The sequence below is a fragment of the Centruroides vittatus genome, unplaced genomic scaffold (genome assembly GCF_030686945.1).
Source record: "Centruroides vittatus isolate TY-2023 unplaced genomic scaffold, ASM3068694v2 contig_1033, whole genome shotgun sequence".
NCBI lineage: Eukaryota > Metazoa > Arthropoda > Arachnida > Scorpiones > Buthidae > Centruroides > Centruroides vittatus.
This window is the reverse complement of record NW_027120671.1, coordinates 827,045-848,536: the sequence shown is the minus strand read 5'-3', so window position 1 is coordinate 848,536 and position 21,492 is coordinate 827,045. Positions and strand designations below refer to the sequence as shown.

General features: G+C 28.2%; 1 protein-coding gene across 1 annotated transcript in view; it reads left to right on the top strand.

Annotated features, from left to right (window-relative positions):
• Positions 1 to 21,023, top strand: part of Fmr1 (synaptic functional regulator FMR1) — a 104,912-nt gene extending 83,889 nt beyond the window's left edge. The window contains exon 12 of the mRNA XM_067262547.1: positions 19,132 to 21,023. Within this exon, the coding sequence (XP_067118648.1) occupies positions 19,132 to 19,518 (387 nt within the window). The 3' untranslated portion in view covers positions 19,519 to 21,023. The remainder of the gene's footprint in view (positions 1 to 19,131) is intronic.
• The last annotated feature ends 469 nt before the right edge of the window (positions 21,024 to 21,492 follow it).

Genomic DNA, 21,492 nt, shown 5'->3' with positions numbered 1-21,492 from the left:
AAGAACTATCTCAAAAGTTTGAAAATGTTTGTGAAAAGATTTTTTCATGCAAATTACACTGGTAACAGGTTCCGGATTTAGTATTTCACCCCCGGTGTCAAGAAGAAGTTGAGTTTCTTGTTTGATGATTCATTAAATGAAATCAGTTTCAACTGCTTTTGCCATATAAGCACTTTATTTATTTTAAAGAAACAATTATTTGTAAGGACTTTTAATTGTAATATCTATATTTTCTCATAAATTTGTGCAAATAAAAAAAAGAAATGTATCAACCCTTATGATTTTCTTAATTCTAAGATGCACTATAAGTTTAAAAACAAATTTTTAAATTATATTTTTTTTTTACGGAAGGAAAAAAATCAATGATGTTAAGTTTTTTGTTACTTAACAAGAAGGTAGAATAGTGATACAAATTATATAAAGGAACAAGTGATACAAATGCCATAAAACAAGTAATGTTCAGCAGTTTTATTGTGATGCTATTCTACACTTTTAAATTTAATGCTGCATTATGTTGTTTCGAAGGCATTTTAAATGTTAAAAAAGGAGTTAAAATTTCATGAACAGTACCATCAAAGCTTACTTGAATTTCTATGAGTGCCATTGACATCTGCAGAAAATTTTCCAGGGAGTAAAGCTTGGAGACAAATGACTACATTAATAAATTTTTAATTATTTAATTTTTTGTGGTTGTTTTTCACAAGTAGATTATAGAATATAATATTGCATCAATACAAAAAGACAAAGCATCCTAGTGTTATGGTGTAAGGTTACATATCTCGATAATTATTATGATAATAGTTTGTGGAAGTTTTACTCAATTTTAAGGAGGGTCAAGTGCCCCATTTGATCCCTCTGTAGACACCCATGATGAGTACCAAACAGTTTTTCCAAAAGTGTTTGTTATTGGTATATAACATATCACATTGGCCCACATTTGTAATGATTTTTGATTGCTGTTTTGGATAGTGAGTGTTAAATACCATCAATTCTAAGATTCATCTCTATTTTGAACAAGTAAAAATCAGTAAAAAAAAATGCCTTAGAATCATGAAATACAGAATAACAAGTAATATAATTGAAAACTGATATTCGTAATAGTTCTCTAGACTGGGTATCAGTACGCAGCACAAAACACCTTAAGGAACCATAAATTATTCCAGTAAATAACTTAATGAAAATGGTAACTTGAGAAGTAAAAATCTGAGATAAAAAATATCATTCTTTTTACTTTAAATTTTTTGTAGTTGAATTTAGTGTTTTCAAGTTTATGTATTTCTGTGTAAAATTCCGAAATTATTCAAATTAAAAATATAGTATTTTTGTTAGAGCAACCAACTTTGTTTTGTTTCAGTTGTTTTTTAATTATTTATAAAAAATAAATATAATTCAACGATTCACTGAAATATGAAAATAAAGTAGAGCATGGTTTATCCGAAAGCCGATCAACCGAAAGCTTTCCAGTCGGACTGTGTCGTGCCGAATCGAACGTTTTTGATACTAGATTAACTTCTAAAGTATAAGTTTTTTTGTTTCTATATTTTTCAACATATTTATTTTGTTTGTACAAAATAAAGAAATAATTTTTAACAATACAACAGCCACGATTATTATTATTATAAAAATTTTTGTTAGGCTTAAAATCAACAAAAATTCAATGCGAAGCGACACGCAACAGAGAAAAATTTCAACGCGGATAGTTAATGTATTTTTTTGTACATAATCGGTTATCCGAAAAATAAGTTATCCGAACGACCCCAGTCCCCAATTGATTCGGATAAACGATGCTCTACTGTATGTAAATTTAACATTTTGGACTGTCTGTGTATGAAACAACGTTGACAGTTTTGTTGCTTTCATTGCAAAGTATATACAGATGACTTTTTTGCAATGTATTTTAAAAATTATCTAAAATATATGGTTTGTCTTAAATTCTCGTCCCCATTCTCATAAAAACATTTCATATACATGTGAATGAATGTTGCACTTTTTTATATCACTATTTTATATATAATCCAATATTGTTTTAAAAAACAGTATAATGTTATCAATTATAAGATGAGTTACTTTTGTACATTATTATATACAATATTTTGTTACAAAAATTTGGAATAAGTAGCCTAATGTTTAAAGCAAAGACTTTTCAAAGCATTCATTGAACTATTTAATTGTTTGTTTTAAATTTAATAAGCTGAGTACAAGGTTTTAGTTTTAACAATGGTTTAATTTAACTCCCGAAAAGTTATGGTTATATTTTTTATGTATTTCCCCCCTTAATTTATGAATTGACTTTTTTGATTTGAAAATTCTTATGACGAATGCTTTTAATGAATAAAGTTACATACAGAATTGGTTTTAAAAGAAAAAAATTTCTAAAGTAATTTATTTAAATTTTGAAAATGTTACTATTATGAAAGCGGTTACTGTACAATAAAAAATTTAAAGTTCTTCTGATCAAAAAGTATACTTACTATAGAGTTTTGCATATATATGTGACTATTTCTCTGAATATGAAGTTAGTTTCCTATTATTTTTCTTGACTTGTTTTGTATAAAAATAAAGCTGATAATTATTTATAAAAATTGAGTTTAAATGTTAATTATTTTTAAAAATATGATTTTATGTATTTATAATTATAAAACATAATATTTAAATAAATATATTATAATAGATGATGAAAAACCTGAATAATTAATATTAGAGTTTAAACATATTTTAAATAAGTTTGATTTTTATTAATATAACAAATGTAGACTATCAAAAACAGCATCTTCACTTGTCCGTTTTAGAAGTTCCCAGTGCGAAAAAGAACGAGTGAAGACACCATTTTGTATAGTCTACGCTTGTTGTTTTAATGAACCTTAATGTCCTGGATTATTATCTTTCAAGTTTGATTTTATTTTTAATATTTTAAACAAAAATAATTTAAAAATAAATTATTGCAATTAACAATTTTCTTTGTTGTATGCAATAAAAGAAAAATTATAATTGAGTATTAATTTAAAGAATTTTAAAAAATTTTGTTTATATGAAATTGTATTCGATCATTGCATAAAATGCGTTTTAAAAAGTAATGAAGAAAAAGTGTATATTATGTAATAAATTTTGCAGTAATTAGTTATTCATCAGTGAGAATTCTGAATAAGAGAATTTATAAAAGTTTTACTGATGAATTTTTATATAATTTATTATACTTTATTTACTACAAATATTTATATGTAATCACTATCTTGTTTCCACTAGCATTATTATTTTTATTTTATTATATATGGCTACTTATATCAAATGGAAACAATTAAAAATAGAAAATCTTGTAGAATCTCAATCGCAAATCATCAATAAAATTTTTTAAATGTCACAGATTATAATTTCTATTGGTGTTTATATGAGATATACAGTATTATGCACTATAGTATGCTTTGTTTACAGAATAAAAACAATACTTGAAATTTCTATTTATAGATGTTTTGTTTGTTTGCTGCATTCTATATTATTGATGTTGATGACTTAATCACAATCTTGTAATTTTCCATTTTTGAAAATGAAGTACAGGTATCCTTGTACAACATGGTACTTTTACATGGTTTCACTCTAACACAGTTCGAAAATTGGGGATATCCTCTGTACAACACGACTTCTGGTTTTGCCCTAACATGGTTTTGGAAATCTGAAGTACAAAATTTCACAATGTTATTCAATATTTTTTTTTTTATTGAAGTAAGTATGTGTGTTGTCTCAAATTTGCCCATAGATTTTAGAATATTGAAATTTTCAAATTATTTTGTTCTTTTCATCAGGTATACTTTAATGAAAACTGATAGTATAATTATTTTTTTCCTTGTCCTTACTCTCCTATCAACCAGATGTTGTCGTCGTTGCTTTTCTTTTTTATATATTAATCTTTGTATTTAGTAAAGTTTATTTAAATATTTTTAGATAGTTTATTTTAAATATTTTTAGATAATATTTTATGATAAAAATTTTTAAAAAATTGCAAATATTGCTGATACTTCTAATCAAGATCAACAAAAAAGCTATGATGATGACAATACTTTGTAAAAAGAAAATGCCTTCATTTAATTAAAATTAATAATAATACATAAAACTTTTAATTGTGATTGTAAATTAATTATTGATTGCTTTAATAAACATATTTCATTTAGTAACAAAAAAAGAATAGTATACTTTTGTTAACTTCTGGAATGTAATTCTATGTTTTGCATTTGATTTTTGTTTCATATAGCATAGATTTGCGTAATATGGCACTTTTTTGGAATGTAACTACAAGGGATGCTTGTATATGGAATACAGGCTGCACTAAAATACTCTAAATTATAATAATTTTATCAGGATTTTTAAAGAATAAATAGTAATTCAAACTCGCAAATATCGTGCAGATATGTTGCCAGTTACGCTATCCGCAAACTCGCAAATATCGTGCAGATATGTTGCCAGTTACGCTATCCGCAAACTCGCAAATATCTTACATAATTTTGTTATTCATTATTTATCAGAATGTGAATACAGTAAAACATAGAATTCATATTTTATATTTATTATTATTTAAGACTGAAATATTTAACTAATTAATAATTTAACTACCTAATAATTAAATTTTAATGTGCTGCATTTTAATCAATAAGTGATTATTTTCCTGTAATAAAACTTAAAAATATTTAAATAATTGTAAAAAGTTTATGAATTTTCTATTGATTACAGAAATGATTGTAATATTTTTGAATTATTTTAAGCATGTTGAAAATACTCTAATGCATGATTAATTATCATTTTTAATACATGCATATATAATTTTGACTAAAATACATCTTCAAGTGCTAGAAATATCATGCACCTTTTTAAGTATTTTATAATGCTTAAACAAAAAGAATACTTTTTCAAATGGGGAATAGAATTTATAAAAATTATAATTTTTGTTGACAATCTTTAAAATACAGGTAACCTCGTATAACATGGTAGATACATTCAGAAAAGGTGTCGTGTTATGCTATACGAAACAAGGCCATTCTAATCCATGCTATATGAAACAAGGATTAATGCAAAACATAGGGTTGCATTCCAGAAGTTAGAAAAAGTGTACTATTCTTTTTTGTTACTAAGAGAAATATGTCTATTAAAGCAATCGATAATTCATTTACAGTCAATAATTAATTAGCAATCACAATTAAAAGTATTGTATTACATGTTAATATTAATTTTAGTTAAATGAGAGCATTTTCTTTTTTACAAAGTATCATAATCATCTCGGCTTTTCTGTTGTTTTTGTATCGGCAACATTTTTTTATTTTTATCATATAAAGTGTTTATGGATGACAAAATAAAAATATGTTATTAATCAAAAAATTTTTATAGCAGGTTGCATTTGTTCAGTTGAGTACCAAGCAACTTTTTCTAAAATTTGTGTTTGAGTACTGAGATACCATCGTATTTCATTCGTCGTTTTAGGAACGATTGCTTGCCTATAGTTAAAAAAAAGTTTAATAACACTTACCTAAAAATGTTTAAATAAACTTTACTAAATACAAAGATTAACCTATAAAAAGAAACACTGCTTTCAGACTTTAGCACTTTAGCACTTAAGACTGTGACAGTCTTAAGTGCTAAAGTCTGAAAGCAATGACGGACACTTGGTTGATAGGAAAGTTAGGACAAGGAAGAAAAAAACTTGTGCTATCAGTTTTCGTTAAAGTAAATCTGACAAAAAGCACAAAATGATTTGAAAATTTCAATATTCTAAAATCTATGGGCAAATTTGAGACGTGTGCTTGCTTGAATTTAAAAAAATATTGAATAACACTTAAAAATTGTGAAATTTTGTACGGCAGATTTCCAAAACTGTGTCAGAACGAAACCATGTTGTATAAGGGATACTTGTTTGAATCAGACTTTGAATTATTGTTACTTTTATTATTTTCAGTTTTAAGATTTTTTTTTCATTTCATAAATTATTTCAATTTTATAAAATTTATGTAACATGTATTAATTTGTTAAATACAATTCTGTGGAAGACATTATATAAAAATACTGCTCTTAAATCTTAGTTCAGATTTCATATCTTTGACTTAAATAGAAATATTTTTTAACTTCTACATTTACTTAGTACAAATGCTCTTTTTCTTAAATTACTACCAGTATGATATGGGGTTACTAAAAGTTCTGAGTTATGAAAAATGTAACAATAACTAAAAAACAGTGTTTAGTATTACTAATTTGTTTTTAATAAATGTACATATTTACATTGTAGCATTTATACAAAAAATTGAAAAAATCTATATCATTATCTGTACTTTCTTTCCTGTTTCTTATTTTGGATTTAGCGTCAGTTGCTAAATTGCCACTTTAATAACAATCTTGTACTTTTCCTTTTCAAAACAATATCATTAATACTTCTTTGAACCTTGTTTCTTGACAAGAACATAGCAAGAACAGACAGTATTATCCATTCATTGAATGAGGATTTCTGACAAAATTCATCCTATTAGCTTTTTACTTTAGCTCCAATTGGCCCAAGGCGCTTGTTTATCTTTCATAGTTGGTGCAACTACCTAACCTGCTATTGATTGAGACTCTCCAAGTTTTTCTGTAATTTTTCATGTAGATATTTTTGGGTCAGTATTCTGCTACTGCATCAATTTCAACATTTTTTAAGCCAAAAGGTCATCAAGAGCATGTCTCATCTTTAAGATTGAAACCCTCATCCTTGAATTTTTTGAATCAGTATTGACATTTATGGCTTCACTGCCATTCCCACTATATACATTTGTTGCTATAACTGCAATATTACATTTTTCAAATTCTTATACTATAATGTTACTTGCCTTAAATGTTCTCCTAGAAGTTTATTTTGATTTACACCAATAATTTAACTTTTTAAAAAACAATCTAAAACCATTATGAAAATTGTTACTAAAAATCATTATGTAATTAAAAAAGTAAGCACTTGAGCTGACTGGTGTATTATGCTGTAGATGTAAACAATGCTTAGAAAAAAGGTATTTGTTTCTGAGTTACTGTACTTGTGATTCAGTCCAATATTTAAGATTATCAATAAAATATTTGGTAACTTGGGTAATTATATTTATTATGATTAGTTCAGGTTTTTTGCAATGTCATCAGCAACCAGGTACAAGAATTTAATGTAAAAATTATTACATGATGCTTTCATCAAAGTATCTGCCATGAACTTTAATCACAGCCATACAAACTTGTGGCATGTGCTCCAACAGTTTGAGGTAAGCAGAAAAGATGCTATGCCATATGGGTTGTTTAGATGCACATCATTGTGATGTGCATCTAAACAACCCATATAATGCGTAATGTAGTAATGTACATAATGTCAAATTTGTCTATCCACAAACAATGTCAATGGGCATTGTGCCCATTGACATTGTTTGTGGATAGACAAATTTGACAAAAGACACAAGTCCTAAATAAGCAAATGAAGAGACAAGTCAAGTGACTGTAGTGTCCATTTCACGAGTTTCAGCATACTTACTGCTTATTTCTGTTGTAAATACTACTTACATAGGTTGTATATATGCTTAGAATTGTTATCTTGTTAAAAGACAACAACACCACAATGTGTTATGTTCCGTTCAATCCATTTATTGCACATGTCCACACTCATGCACAACTACTACTTGCTTGATTCCAAGAATTTATAAAATTTATTTTAAACAAAATTAATATTTGATTCGCTTTTGTGGAGCGTGCTATCTGATCAGCTTGACCAAGCTTGTTATTTTATGAAACATGGCTGGTCTTAAACTTTCTGTCAGTAGTATTTACACTAAGATCTATCATTCTGATATATATTGTATGTTTTAAGCATGATATGACATTTTCTACATGTATCTTCTGCAAGCATTGTCCTTTAATATGATTATGCATTCTAATCTTTTGTTTGATTTTGATCTTGTGGCAGTTGTGAACAATTTCCTAGAAGGTTTTCCAAGTTAATGCCTCATTTGATGCAATTTTGTAATGTAATCCTGACAAAGGTTATAAAAATATCTACCATGGAGCTTCTAATTCTATGGCTATTTAGTATTATTTGTTTTTTATGTATTATATTGAGATTTGCTATATGAAGTTTTAATGGTGTATTATTTTCATTGCTGTGTGTATATTGCTTTTGAATTTGTTTTTGTTCTGTATGTCTAATGTATATAACTTCAAATAAATATGTAAATATTGGGATAACATGTACGATTAGTCAAAAAGAGCTTTAAGATGTGGAAATATGCAATCTTGGTATGCAAAAAAAGCGAGTTCTGATCAAGGGCTACTTGAAAACTCTGACTCTCCCACTGTTTACATGTTGTGCTTTAGGTATACACTTTCACATATTAATCATATTGATTCAGCTTATGTTTCCTCCCATAGTGTTGAAACAAATCTTGTCCATATATTTCCAGTTTTGTTCATGGAACCATGTTCATATTACATTATTTGCTTTATCATTGATGAGGCCTTGTCCCAGAAATTTGTTTCTTTAATAATTCAAATAAATAATAGTCAAACTATGTGCTGGGTATTCTAGATCCTCCAAGCAATGCTGCACGCTGTAGTCTGGACTTTCCACCTAATATTGGGACAAATGCTTTAATGGTTTTCGTGAATTTTGGTAGCCTGTATCTAAAAATCATACTGTTGTGAAGTAATGTAGAATAGTTTTGAAATAGTCCATGATCAGAACTTTTTGAACATGCCAAGCATTTACTGCTTAATTTCTATTTATGCAAATTCTGTGAGTTTGGTCTATTGGATTCTAAATATTTATTGACTCTGCATTATTTATGACCTAAGTGATGTTTGATTTCAGAATGCAAAATTATCCCCTTTCAGCATTCCTTTTTTTATGTGATGAGTTTTGCATTTGTGTAATGAGAGGACAGCATGATGTTGGGGTCACTGATTTTGATCGCGTTTATTAAAAACTTAAACTTTGAAACTTTTTTTACGATAAATTTTTAATTTAGTATTTTCATCCCAGTTTATTTAATGCTGCAGTACGTAATTCCAATGTTTTAGATTTGCGTACTTCTTGCCCAACAAGTAGCGTGTGAAATTAGTAATGATCAACTTATTTGTTATACCAGATAACTAATTATGCAGCTATTATTTTAATTTTTAATAAATATTGACAAATGTTTACTTGAGTAAAAAATATATAATAAATTAAATTTTCATTATCGATATCATCAAGACAAAACTTGAGTAATTGTATCTGCATTGTATAGAGGAGAGTTTAAATTAGTGATGTAGATCAAAAGAACTTATTAGTTAGATCTAACAGATAAATATTTATTTGGAAATAAAAATCACCCATTTATTTTACATTCAGATACTAATTATTATTATTATTATATCAGTAGATACTATTACATTTCTGTGGACATTTTAAAAGCATTAATTCCTACATGCAGTTTCATTGAATAAAACTAAATATTATAATGTTTTTTTCTTTTTATCTTTTTATCTAATAAACAAGCAATTATTTATTGTTTTATTGTGACATCAACACAATGCCAGGCTGCAATTTTTTAGATCTCAATGCACGATGCTCTTGATTTTAGTAGTGTCTTGCCCCTGTACATCATACTTTTCCTGTTAACAAGACTCATGCTGGTCATCTAACTTTGTTCTGGAGAAAATTTTTGAATTGAAATAACATGACTTCCCGTCTAAACCAAAAGTTTGTATATAGTTAATTGGGCTAAGATTTCCATTTCTCGTCTCGACTTTCATCTATCCAACTTTATTCTTGAGATTAAAGAAGACCAGACAGACAATGCCAGTGGGAATTTATAGGTCTGCAATTTTAAAATTGCAACCCAAAAATGATTACTATGAATATTCTATACAGGAATATTTTATGTATATTAATCAAATATTACATTACACTTTTATTTTTCTTATAAGACAATGCTTTTTGACTATTCACTGATTACACTGTAATGAAAAGTTATTGAGCTGTAAGCAAAAGTTGAATTTGATAAACATTCTTTTTAAAATTTTTTCTAAGTTTTACGTTAGAAATTTGGAATTTAGACATATAAAAAGTTTTCTTTTGATAAATATAAACTAAGCATTGAGTTCTAATCATCGTTATAATCTAAAATTCATATCTTAAAGCTGAATTTTTATAGCATTTTAATTTTCGAGAAAGGACTAATTTGAATTTAGAAAAGATGCAAATTAAAATTTTTTTCAGATAAGTTTGATAGACTAGTCAAATTTTAATACATATGAAAATAACTCTCCGAGATTAAATTTTATTTTAAAACTTTTTTTAATGCAGCTATTTGCATTCGAAGATTTTAATATATACATGAAAAATGATTTAAGAACAAACTTTATTATACGTATATAAAATAAAATTTACAGAAGATATACACTTTATAAATCATATATTGTCTGTTTAATGTAAAAGTATTTTGATAAGTAGAAATTTATTTATAGTTGTCATTTTTCAGGCACAAAATTGGACACTTGCCAATTGAATAACTAAGAGTTTAATGCACAGATAGAAAGTACTGTATTATTTTATTGTACACACCACAACCAAAAAATGTTGTAGTAAATCGATTGGTATATTATAATTAATGTGATTTTAATTAGAAATTAAATGTATGTAAAATAATTATCATAAACTAATAATTTATAAAATGATTTGTTCTGGAGTACTGCTAACAACTGTTTTTATATCATCAAAATGATTCTCTTCTTACTGAGAAGAATATTTTTCCTTTTGGTGGGATATTTTTAAAGGATATGACTTTGATCCCAAAATCATTTTCCTTCTTAATATATTAAAGTTGAATTTAACTTAGATTCAATTATTTATTTTTAATATTTTCTCGAGAAATATTTTTAAGTTTGAGCATTAATAATGCAGTTTGAAAAGTTTGAGCAATTAATAAGCACTAATATAGTAAATTGAATTAATAAAATTCTTAATCGGAATCATTAATAACATTTAAGGTAGAACATTTAAAACAAATAATTTCTTACGCACTGCCTCTGGAAACAGAAATAGATTTATCATAGAATTATTAATAATATACTAATAAATTTTATAGAAAGTTTTTAAAAAATATGAAAAAATTAAAGTTATATTATTTAATGAAATTGTTAATAGATAATGCATATACAATATAATCAGTTTATTGTAGTCATTTTGGACTAGCTTACTCTGATATGATGATAATCAAATAGCATTAAGTAGTATAAGTTAATGAGAATGAGACTACAATTAGTAGAAATTCGGGTTTTATTTATTCTGGAAGTAAAAGTATATGTTAAAACAATTAAAAAATGCATAACTTGAATATTTATTAATATTAAATTGCTGGCATTTCTTACTTGAATTAACTTATTGCACTTCAAGCAAATAACAAGTAAAATGATAAATGTTTAGTATTTAAAGTACTGATTAAGACTGGTTAAGTACTGGTAACTGATGATAACAATATTGGTGATTAGATTAAGCAAATTCCTACTGTATATGCAGTTTACAATTTGCTTCGTAACAAATATTGAATAAACAAAAATAAGTTTGATTAAATTTTTTCTAGGTATTTTATATTTTATTCATGATGATAATTGTGATAATTAATAAAAAGCATTAACTTTTTTGATAATTATAAATTCTTGTTGCTAACAAGAATGAAAGATGTTTATATTAATACTGACTTCAATCATTCAACTCCACATTTAATTTATTCAGTTATGTTAACTTCTCAGTAATATATTCTACATTTATAATTTCAGAATTCTTGGTGCTTCATTTTTTCCTTGTTTTTCTCTCAATCTTCTATAATTAGCTGATTTAAAATTTTTCTTTTGGCTGATAAAATGTTTTTATCTTGCAGTCAAGTCTTAGTGTCATAGATGATTTATTAAATGTCTTAGTATGAATAATTCTTCATAAAGTTGAATGAAAGTTTTTTTCCATCCTATGTCTTAATTGATTTATCATCATTTTGTGAATCCGTATTTGCAAATTTAATGAAACTCTGGAATTGATATGATAGAATGTCTTATACAGCATTTTGTTTTTGGTTAGTTTGTTAACTAAAATGGAAGGTAAACATTTTAAATTTTTTTAATATATACAGAGTGTTTTTTTTTTTTAACTGACGGTACTCAGAGACATCTTGTAGAGCAATCTAACAGCCAGACTGTTGCCACATTTGGGAAAGTGACTAAGGACGACATGGGAAAGAGATTCCGCAAAGAAAAAAACAGTAGTACCCAAATTTGCTAGTAGGGGTGGATTTGGTACTGTTGTAGCGAAACAGCTAAGAATTTGCATAAAACCCAGCTGCAATTAACAAACGCACGAATGAATAATCAGACAGGTTTCAGTGCAATAATGAAAGTTTAATTAATCAGCAAATAACTTTCTCCCTCCTTCAATCTGACCATCGTCCTGCTGGACAACACATTGCATCCTGAACACTGTGTTCTCTATGGCCAAACGTAACATGTCTGTAGGAATGTTCATCACAGTTCTAGAAATGTTGTCCTTCAAGGTCATCAAGTTCGGAACACCACCAAGATAGACCTTGGACTTTAAGTAACCCCACAGGAAAAAGTCACATGGAGTTAGATCCGGGGAGTGAGGCGGCCATGCAAGTGGAAAAAACGACTGACGACCCTTTCTTCAGTGAAGTGCTGGCGCAACACATTCCGCGTCATGAGATCAATGTGTGGTGGTGCTCCATCCTGCATAAGGAATGTCTCATCCAGGCATTGTTGTTGCTGAAGTTGTGGAATGACAAAACTAGTCAGCATATCACGATACCTTTCCTTAGTAACAGTACAGGTCTGTGGTTCTGTTTGAGTGATGTTCTCAAAAAAGAATGGTCCGATGATGAAATCTGCTGTAAAGCCACACCAAACAGTGAGTTTCAGTGAATGCAATGGGATTTGTACAACCTCCTCAGGGTGTTCTGATGCCCAAATGCAACAATTTTGAGTGTTCACATCCCCATTTAGGTAAAAATGGGTCTCATCTCCCCAGAGAACTATCCATGGCTAAGCATCGTCTACCTCCATCTTGGCAAGAAATGTCAGAGCAGATGTCAATCGTGTAGCATGGTTGTTTGGTTTTAATTCTTGCAGGCGGCTTATCTTGTACGGATAGAACTTGAGAACTTTTCGCAGAACTTACCATACCGTCAAAGGCGTCATTTCCAATTGTCATGCCACTTCTCGGGCACTGCTACTACCAGTAACAGTCCCCTGTGAATCTTCAACGAGTGCAGTTGCAACATCATTGTCTGTGCGAACACCGGTTTCTGCCCTCTACCTGCTGAGGATCCTGTCTCCCCAAATTCCTTTATCAAGTCTTTCAATGCATTAATTGATAGAGGACCTCTTTGCAGGTTGTTATAGGTTCTAAATTCAAGAAGAGCATGCGATGTGCTCGATTGGTTAAGATAATAGTTTCACAAGCAACACATGCTGAGGTAACAAAAGATGAATGTTGAACTCTGCTGATGTACAGAATGCACTTTGGACTTTTGTCCTTGTCTTTTAAGCTCAAATTAGGTGGCGTTGCTGTCGACCACATCATTATGAATTTGGAATTTGAGGTGTTACCAGCACGTTATGCAAATTCTTAACTGTTTTGCTACATCAGTGCCAAATCCACCCCTACCAGCAAATTTGGCTACTACTTTTTTCCTTCACGGAATCTCTTTCCCATGTCGTCCTTAGTCACTTTCCCAAATTTGGCGACAGTCCGGCTGTTAGTTTGCTCTACAGATGTCTCTGAGTACTGTCAGTTTAAAAAAAAAAACACTCTGTGTATATGTGTGTATGTGTATATATATATATATTTTAGTATTTTTGATCTTAAATAGTTAAGTTTCTGATGATGTATTCTGCTTTATTGGAGAACCCAAGGTTGTCAAACAATATGAAAAATGTTTTTAATTCTTTTAAGCTCTTTGGCATATCAAAGGTATATACAACTTACTGGGCAATTGTAATTAATGTACCTCTGTTCAATGCTTTCTAGAGAGATTTAGCAGTCCAAATGCAACCAAATCTGGTATGATGACATTTCAGAACATGCAGAAGACATTTCTATAAAAAAGTAGTTGATACTAAAATTATGACACTGAGTGCTACTAGTAATGAACATTTTATTTGTATTATACAAGACACTCAGTGCCAGATTTCCAGTAGATACATGAGGTGCATGCCTAGGGCATGGTCTTGAAACCCTGAAATAAGAAGAAAAAAAATTAAGCAACTTTACTCATTGCAATTATATATCATAATTCTATAGTTACAATTAAACATTATTATTTATGATGGTAAAATTATGTAGATAGGCTCTCAGTCTTATATCTAGGAGTCCCAAAAGTCTTAATCCACTACTGAAGACACTCATGTTATACAAAGACCTTAGCGATGCAGAGGATACTGTTCTGTGTGCTCCCCATTAAAAAGTGTTGATAAACCACACATTTTAAGTGTACCCATAACCAAAAATCAAACAGATTAAGATTCAGAGAACAAGGTTACTAGGCAGCTAGGAAATACATGACTAGTCACTTTATCAGTAAAATGTTGTAGAAATTTCTGTATACAGTGTTTGATATGTGGAGACATTTCATCTTGTATTAAAGTTGTTGACTCAAGTTATTGTTCGGTTATGCCAAGTGTTTGGGTCATTACAGAACAAGTCACTGGTAAATTAGAATTAGCTCCTTCAATGTAGACTGGTTCAAGGATAAATATAGGTGTAATTTTTATAATTGTCTTATTTTTCTTGGTTTTAAGGTCTAAGTTCCATTCTTCCATATAAACAGTATCTTTTTTACACATTTTGTTTGACGTGGATTCACATTTTTCAGGAATGCATCTACTGTGTAAAAACAGAACTTGAGTGTATTTGTAATTTTATTTATTTCACATTAAATTATATTGTAAAATCATATTCTGAAATTTTATGTTCCTTTTTCATTAAAATTTAATATATTTATCAATCATTGTATATGTAATTAGTATAGAACTTTGTACTTTATATTATCTTAATGTTGCATGATAAGTTTTATTATTGGTTGTTGCTATCCATTTTAAATTATTCTCCTTGTTTTGCAAGTTTTTATTTTCTTAAATATATTTTGTTGAATTTAGATTTTCGTGTAGGAGGGAAAAAAGTGATATTGGCATCTTTATTTAATAAAGTTAGATTTGACATGTATTGTATGAGTGATATATATTTTTGATTTGTAATTTTTCATTATATGAAAAATTTATTAGGGGAATTTTTTTCTTTCAACCAAAAAAAAATCCAGGGTAATATTTTAAACTAAAATATGCAATAAGAATTCATATATTATTACAATGCACAAAATGGAGAAGAAAATTATCATAAAATGCAAATAAATCAAGAAAAATGAATACTGATATCAATTCATTAATATTCAGGACTTATTTATATTCTGTAACAGGTTTGTACTTTATATGTAGAAATTATTAGTTAATATTTTAATTTTTCATATCTTTTTAGAAAATTGAAAAATCCGTACTATTCGTTCAGAATTTTTGCAATTTCCTTGAATTTTATGTATAATATATAATACTAAATCTTGATGTAAATAAAAAAGTTTCTTGTCTTTTAACGACCTAATATATTCCCAAAATTCTAGAAATTTTTTGTTAAGTTTACTAAAGTATTGTTAGATAGACACCCAGATTACTTTCAGAAGAATATATTTTTATTTTATTTGATATATCCCTTTGAGAATAATATAAAATCAACTTTTATATTTCTAAAATAGTCAAAAAATAATAATAATTTTCATCACATTGTTAACATGAATTATTTTTAATTGAAAATAGCTGTGCGTGTTAAAAAAGTTTTAATAATGACTTGTCATAAATTTTCTGTTCTCAAAGGATAAATATTTATTCCTTAGTTATAAAATATGTTTCTTCAGATTGTTGATTTATATATATTTTCTTTCTTAGAAAATGAGTTTGTACACAGTTATATACAGTTAAAATTATTTTCTTTTTTCATATTCAGAATAAAATTATATATATATTATTTTAAATTGAATTACAATGACAGCTTTTTCAAGAATTATTTAATCTAAAATAGGCTGTATATTTGTTTTTCTTTTCTTTCTTTTTTTTTTTTTTTTTTGAAGCAATATTATATATAAATAAACAACAACTAACCCGTTACATATAAAGAACAACAACTGCCGAATTATGATATAAAATATTTATAATTAATTTTAATATTAAATTATAAGTTTATAATAATTTTTTAGTAGTTGTAGATAAACTTAAAAAATACTGTATCTGCATATAGTAATCAGTAAGAAAAAATTAAAAATTGAGAAAATATGAATAAGTTGTGATGGTCTACAAAGGAAATTAATTTATTTTCCTTCTGTTTTTAATAAAGTAGCTGAACGTTTGTCAATGTGATAATACAATTGTTTTTTCCAAATCCCAATTATAAAATTGCTAATGAGTATATTGAATCATGAAAACATTGCATATTGTATTTATAATAATAATAATAATAATCACACTCATTGACAATAATAATAATCACACTCATTGACCCAGACATCACACTCATTGACAAACACAATAAAATCACATACATTATAGACATATCCATTCCAAACACTCACAATATACAAAACGCATGCACTGAAAAAATTAGCAAGTACACAGAACTCGCCCAGGAAATAAGGCATCTGTGGAGGATGGATAGGGTGCTTATTGTACCTGTTGTTCTCTCCTCTACAGGTGTCATACCACACACACTACACAAAAGCCTGGGCACATTAGAATTGAATAGAAACACATACATCACACTACAGAAGGCCACTATATTGAATACATGTCATATTGTGAGAAAATTCCTGAATACAGACACACACACTGATACACTTCTTTAATTTCTGTTTTGGTTACTATGCCTTGACTTTGGTCCGGCATAGTACACAGCCACCGGTGTTAACCGAGTATATCTCACTTAACCCAACATAATAATAATAATACTATGCCTTGACTTTGGTCCGGCATAGTACTTAGCCACCGGTGTTAACCGAGTATATCTAGCTTAACCCAACATAATAATAATAATAATAATAATAATGGTTACTATGCCTTGACTCTGGTCCGGCATAGTACACAGCCACCGGTGTTAACCGAGTATATCTCACTTAACCCAACATAATAATAATAATGTGTTTTATTTCAGCATTTTCTCTATTATAATTATCTTACAATATTATAGTTGTCTTTAATGTGAAAATATGAATATTAACTAAATGAAAGATTTGATACTAGAAATGTAAGTTATATGGTAAGGAAAAATATTGTGCTCTAATTTTTAAATTGCAGACCTATACATTTCCATTGTTGCCTGTCTGTCCTTTGTTAATCTTGAGAACAGAATTAGATAGATGAAAATCAAGACCAAATATGGAAAATTTACGGCACACAGACACTGATTAACTGTATATGAACTTTCTGGTCTGGACTGGAAGTCATGTGATTTCAATTCAAAATTTTCTCGAGAACAGAGTTAGATAAATGACCAGCATGTCTTGATTGTTATCAGGAGACGTATGATGTACAGGGGCAAGATACTGCCGAAAACCAGAGAAGATACGGAAATTTTAAGGGCCGAAGACCTGATTAACTATACGTGAACTTCTGCTCTGGACTGGAAGTTACATGAATTTTTTTCAATCAAAAGATAGTCACAATGCCAGGCTGCAATTTTTAATTGTCACAATAAATAATTGTTCATCAGAAATAGAATAGTTTAGTTTCACTATTATACATCTTACTTAAATGTGATTTTATTCAATTATTTTTCAAGAAATGATTAGAAAACTTAATTTGTTTATTCATATTTGATTCATTAAGAGTTCAGTTTCAATATTTTCTTGTATAAAATTAATGAGTTTTAGAAGTTTTGAGATGATATTGAAATATTTCACTGTGCATGTGTGGGTGATTTCAAAAGCACAGTAGAGCATCGTTTATCCGAAAACTGGTCAACCGAAAACTTTCCAGTCGGACTGTGTCGTGCTGAATTGGATGTTTTTGATACTAGATTAACTTCTAAAGTATAATTTTTTTTTGTTTTTGTATTTTTCAATGTATTTATTTTGTTTGTACAAAGGAAAGAAATAATTTTTAATGATACAATAGCCTCAATTATTATTATAAAAATTTTCGTTAGGCTTAAAATCAATGAAAATTCAACACAAAGTGACATGCAATGGAGAAAAATTCAACACGAGGCGACACACAACGGAGAAAATTTTCAACATGGGATAGGTTAATATATTTTTTCGTACATAATCGGTTATCCGAACAACCCCAGTCCCCAATTGATTCGGATAAACGATGCTCTACTGTAATCATCCATTTTTAAACATTATTTATTAAATAGTGTGTATTAAAATTGCTCTAACAGTAGAAGGTTGGAAAGATTTGTCATGCATCTTCATGAATTAAGAATTAAAAAAAAAACAGAAGTATAAATTATATAACTTTGTAACAAAATGTCATGTAACTTTGTAACAAAAACAAAATATAATAACAGATGACTACTTTTGCATTGTCTTGTATCATAAGTAAAAATCTGTCATTATATAAATGATAGATTTGTATTAATAAAACTTTTTTATGGTGATTGATTCCTTTCTGGAACCTTTATGTATTTTTCTTTGACAATAACTAAGCATAAATATTTAATTAAATTATATTATTATTATTAATATTATATTTATAATTATATAATAAATTAAACTAATTCTTATTATGGAACAGAAATATATGTTCAGTTTTAAATTTAAGAAGTATTCTTGGTATATTTGATTCCCCTAATTTCAACTACTACATAAATTAAGAATGTTCTTAATTGAGTTATTTAAAAAATTAGTATTTATTTTGGTATCTTAATGGTGATTTAGTTTATCATATTTGATGAATGCAGAATGATTATTCTTAAATATTAATATTCAAATATTTTTAGTAATAAAAAGTTTTGCTTAAAATTAAGGATGATAAAGAATAAATTGTTATTATTACTATTACTATTTATAGGAAGTAGAAAAGTTACGACAGGAGAAATTAGAAATTGATCAGAAATTAAGAAACCAGATGGGATCTATTCAGAACTTTTCTGTCCCTCGTCGAAGCGGTCCAGAACGTAATTATAATTCTGATGCAGATTCTAATCGAGGGAGAGGAGGTGGACCACCAAGAGGAAGAGGACGTGGTGCCGGACCAGGAATGGGACCAGGACGCAGATGGGGTGGAGGTGATGCACGTTACAACAACAACAGTGGAAGTCATTCATCTTCTCTTAGTGATTACATTTCCAACTCACACAAACGTGGTGGACATAATTCAGGTCCTCAGAGAGGAGGAAATTCTCGGGGTAGAGAAAGGGGAGGTGGAGGTGGAAGAGGCACTCCTACCAGAAAATAACAGTATGCATTTAGAAAAAGGACCTATACTAGGTTTATGACCCTACGACCTAGCATTGTCAATAACCATACAGCATTCCACATATTGCTGTTGGTGAATACTTGGATTTGCCCTGAATTTCCAGAGATGTCAAACAGACTAAAATTCCTCTTCACATGCCATCTGTGTGTTTGATTTGTATCCTATAAGTAGACGTTTTACATTTTTGAGTGAGTTGATGGTAGGAAATTGCTTCTATACTAACTTAATAAATTTAGTATAATTTAATGGTAACTCCATTAAATTACTAAAGGTTATTTCAGCCTATGTGGGTTTTCAATATCAATAGTTTAATTTGGAAGAAATAAGTTTCTCCGGCAAGATCAGTCAGTGACTGTTAAAAAACCAACCTACTGTGTATTGTTTGACGGATATATGACTTTCTTGTTTTATTTTTTGAAGTCACAGTGCAGTTGTCACAAATGTTTTGCACAAAGTGAGATAAGGCATTTAGTTTTTATTTTTTGTGGTTGGTATAGACTTGGTTATTTAGTGACTTTTAATTTGTGTGTTATTATTTTAAAGGAAAAAAAAAACTTCTGTTGTAAAGTGTTGTACCTGGATGAACCAAGGACAATACTAAATTTCTTTAAAACACTTATTAGTTTGTCAATTTTATCTTTAACATGCATACTGGTCCTCAATTGTGGTCTTCCAGTTTCTGAATTTGACATTAAGATTAGCTGTATGTTTATTCTGCTGTGTGTGCATGCTTTAAAAAAATAGTTTTTAAGATAATGTCTAGTAATATAGAACAATTATTAGAACAAACCAAAAATATATATAGTATAAACCAGAAAATTCTGCATAAAATAGAAATATGTATTTATTTCTGTATGAAAATATTGTCAAAAATTGCATCTCTTGAATATGTCACTAAATGAATGTTTAAAATAATTGAAGAAAGAAGATTGGAAAACAAAAATTAACATGATGACAAGAAAAAAAAAAGCTTAAAATGTTTATTAAGTTTAGTATTAGATAATCATTTTCTGTATTTTATACCAAAAGAAAAAAAAAAGATAGGTGCATCTACTGTTTGGAAGGGCTGTTTAAGGAATTTTAGTAAAAATTTAAACTCTAAATTTTCAGCCATGGCACCTAGAATTTTCATATCCAGAAATTAAACACCTTATATATTGACTACTTAGAAAACTAAGTTTACCTGGCTATGATTTAACTAATCCAGGATTTGTCTTCACTGTTTTCCAGAATTGTCATGTATCCTGGAATTGTGTGAAATCTCCTGAGATTTGAGCCTCAAATGAATCAAGCATGTATCTGAAAAAAAACAAGCAAGGTTCATGTGTCTAAACACCATGTTACATTAAATTGACACGAGCTCATAATTTTTTACAGTTTTCCCATAATTTCTCTACTCTCTACTCTCTCTCTCTCTCTTTTTTTTATATATTGACAGATGATGTTCTCAGGTTGTAATAAAGTTGCCATATTTCAAAAGTTCACTCGTGTGTGCATATGGATGGTATCCCCATTCTCAAATCTCTTGCCACATTTTAATCCTTTAATTCTCATTTCTGTTCATACTTTTAATACATAATTCATCCACATCTATAATAATAAATATACATTTGCACATTATCACTGGTATATTTTGTAAGTTGTTACTTATATATATTAGTGTTTTGTTTAGTAATTTTTCTTTAACAATAGTACTGAATGAATAAATAAATTTTCTAGAATTTAATTCAGACTACAAATTATTTTATAATAGATCTTACATGAAAATTTATCTCGCTACAAATCAAACAAAAAAATAACTTAATGTTTTACATTGAGAATTAAAGGGTTAAAATCCTTTTTTTTTTAACACAATAGTTTATTTTTTCCATCAAGTAATGAAAAATGGCAGCAATTGTAAGCCACATTAATAATTTAGAAACCACTGAACTAAATAACTTTCTAAGTAATTTT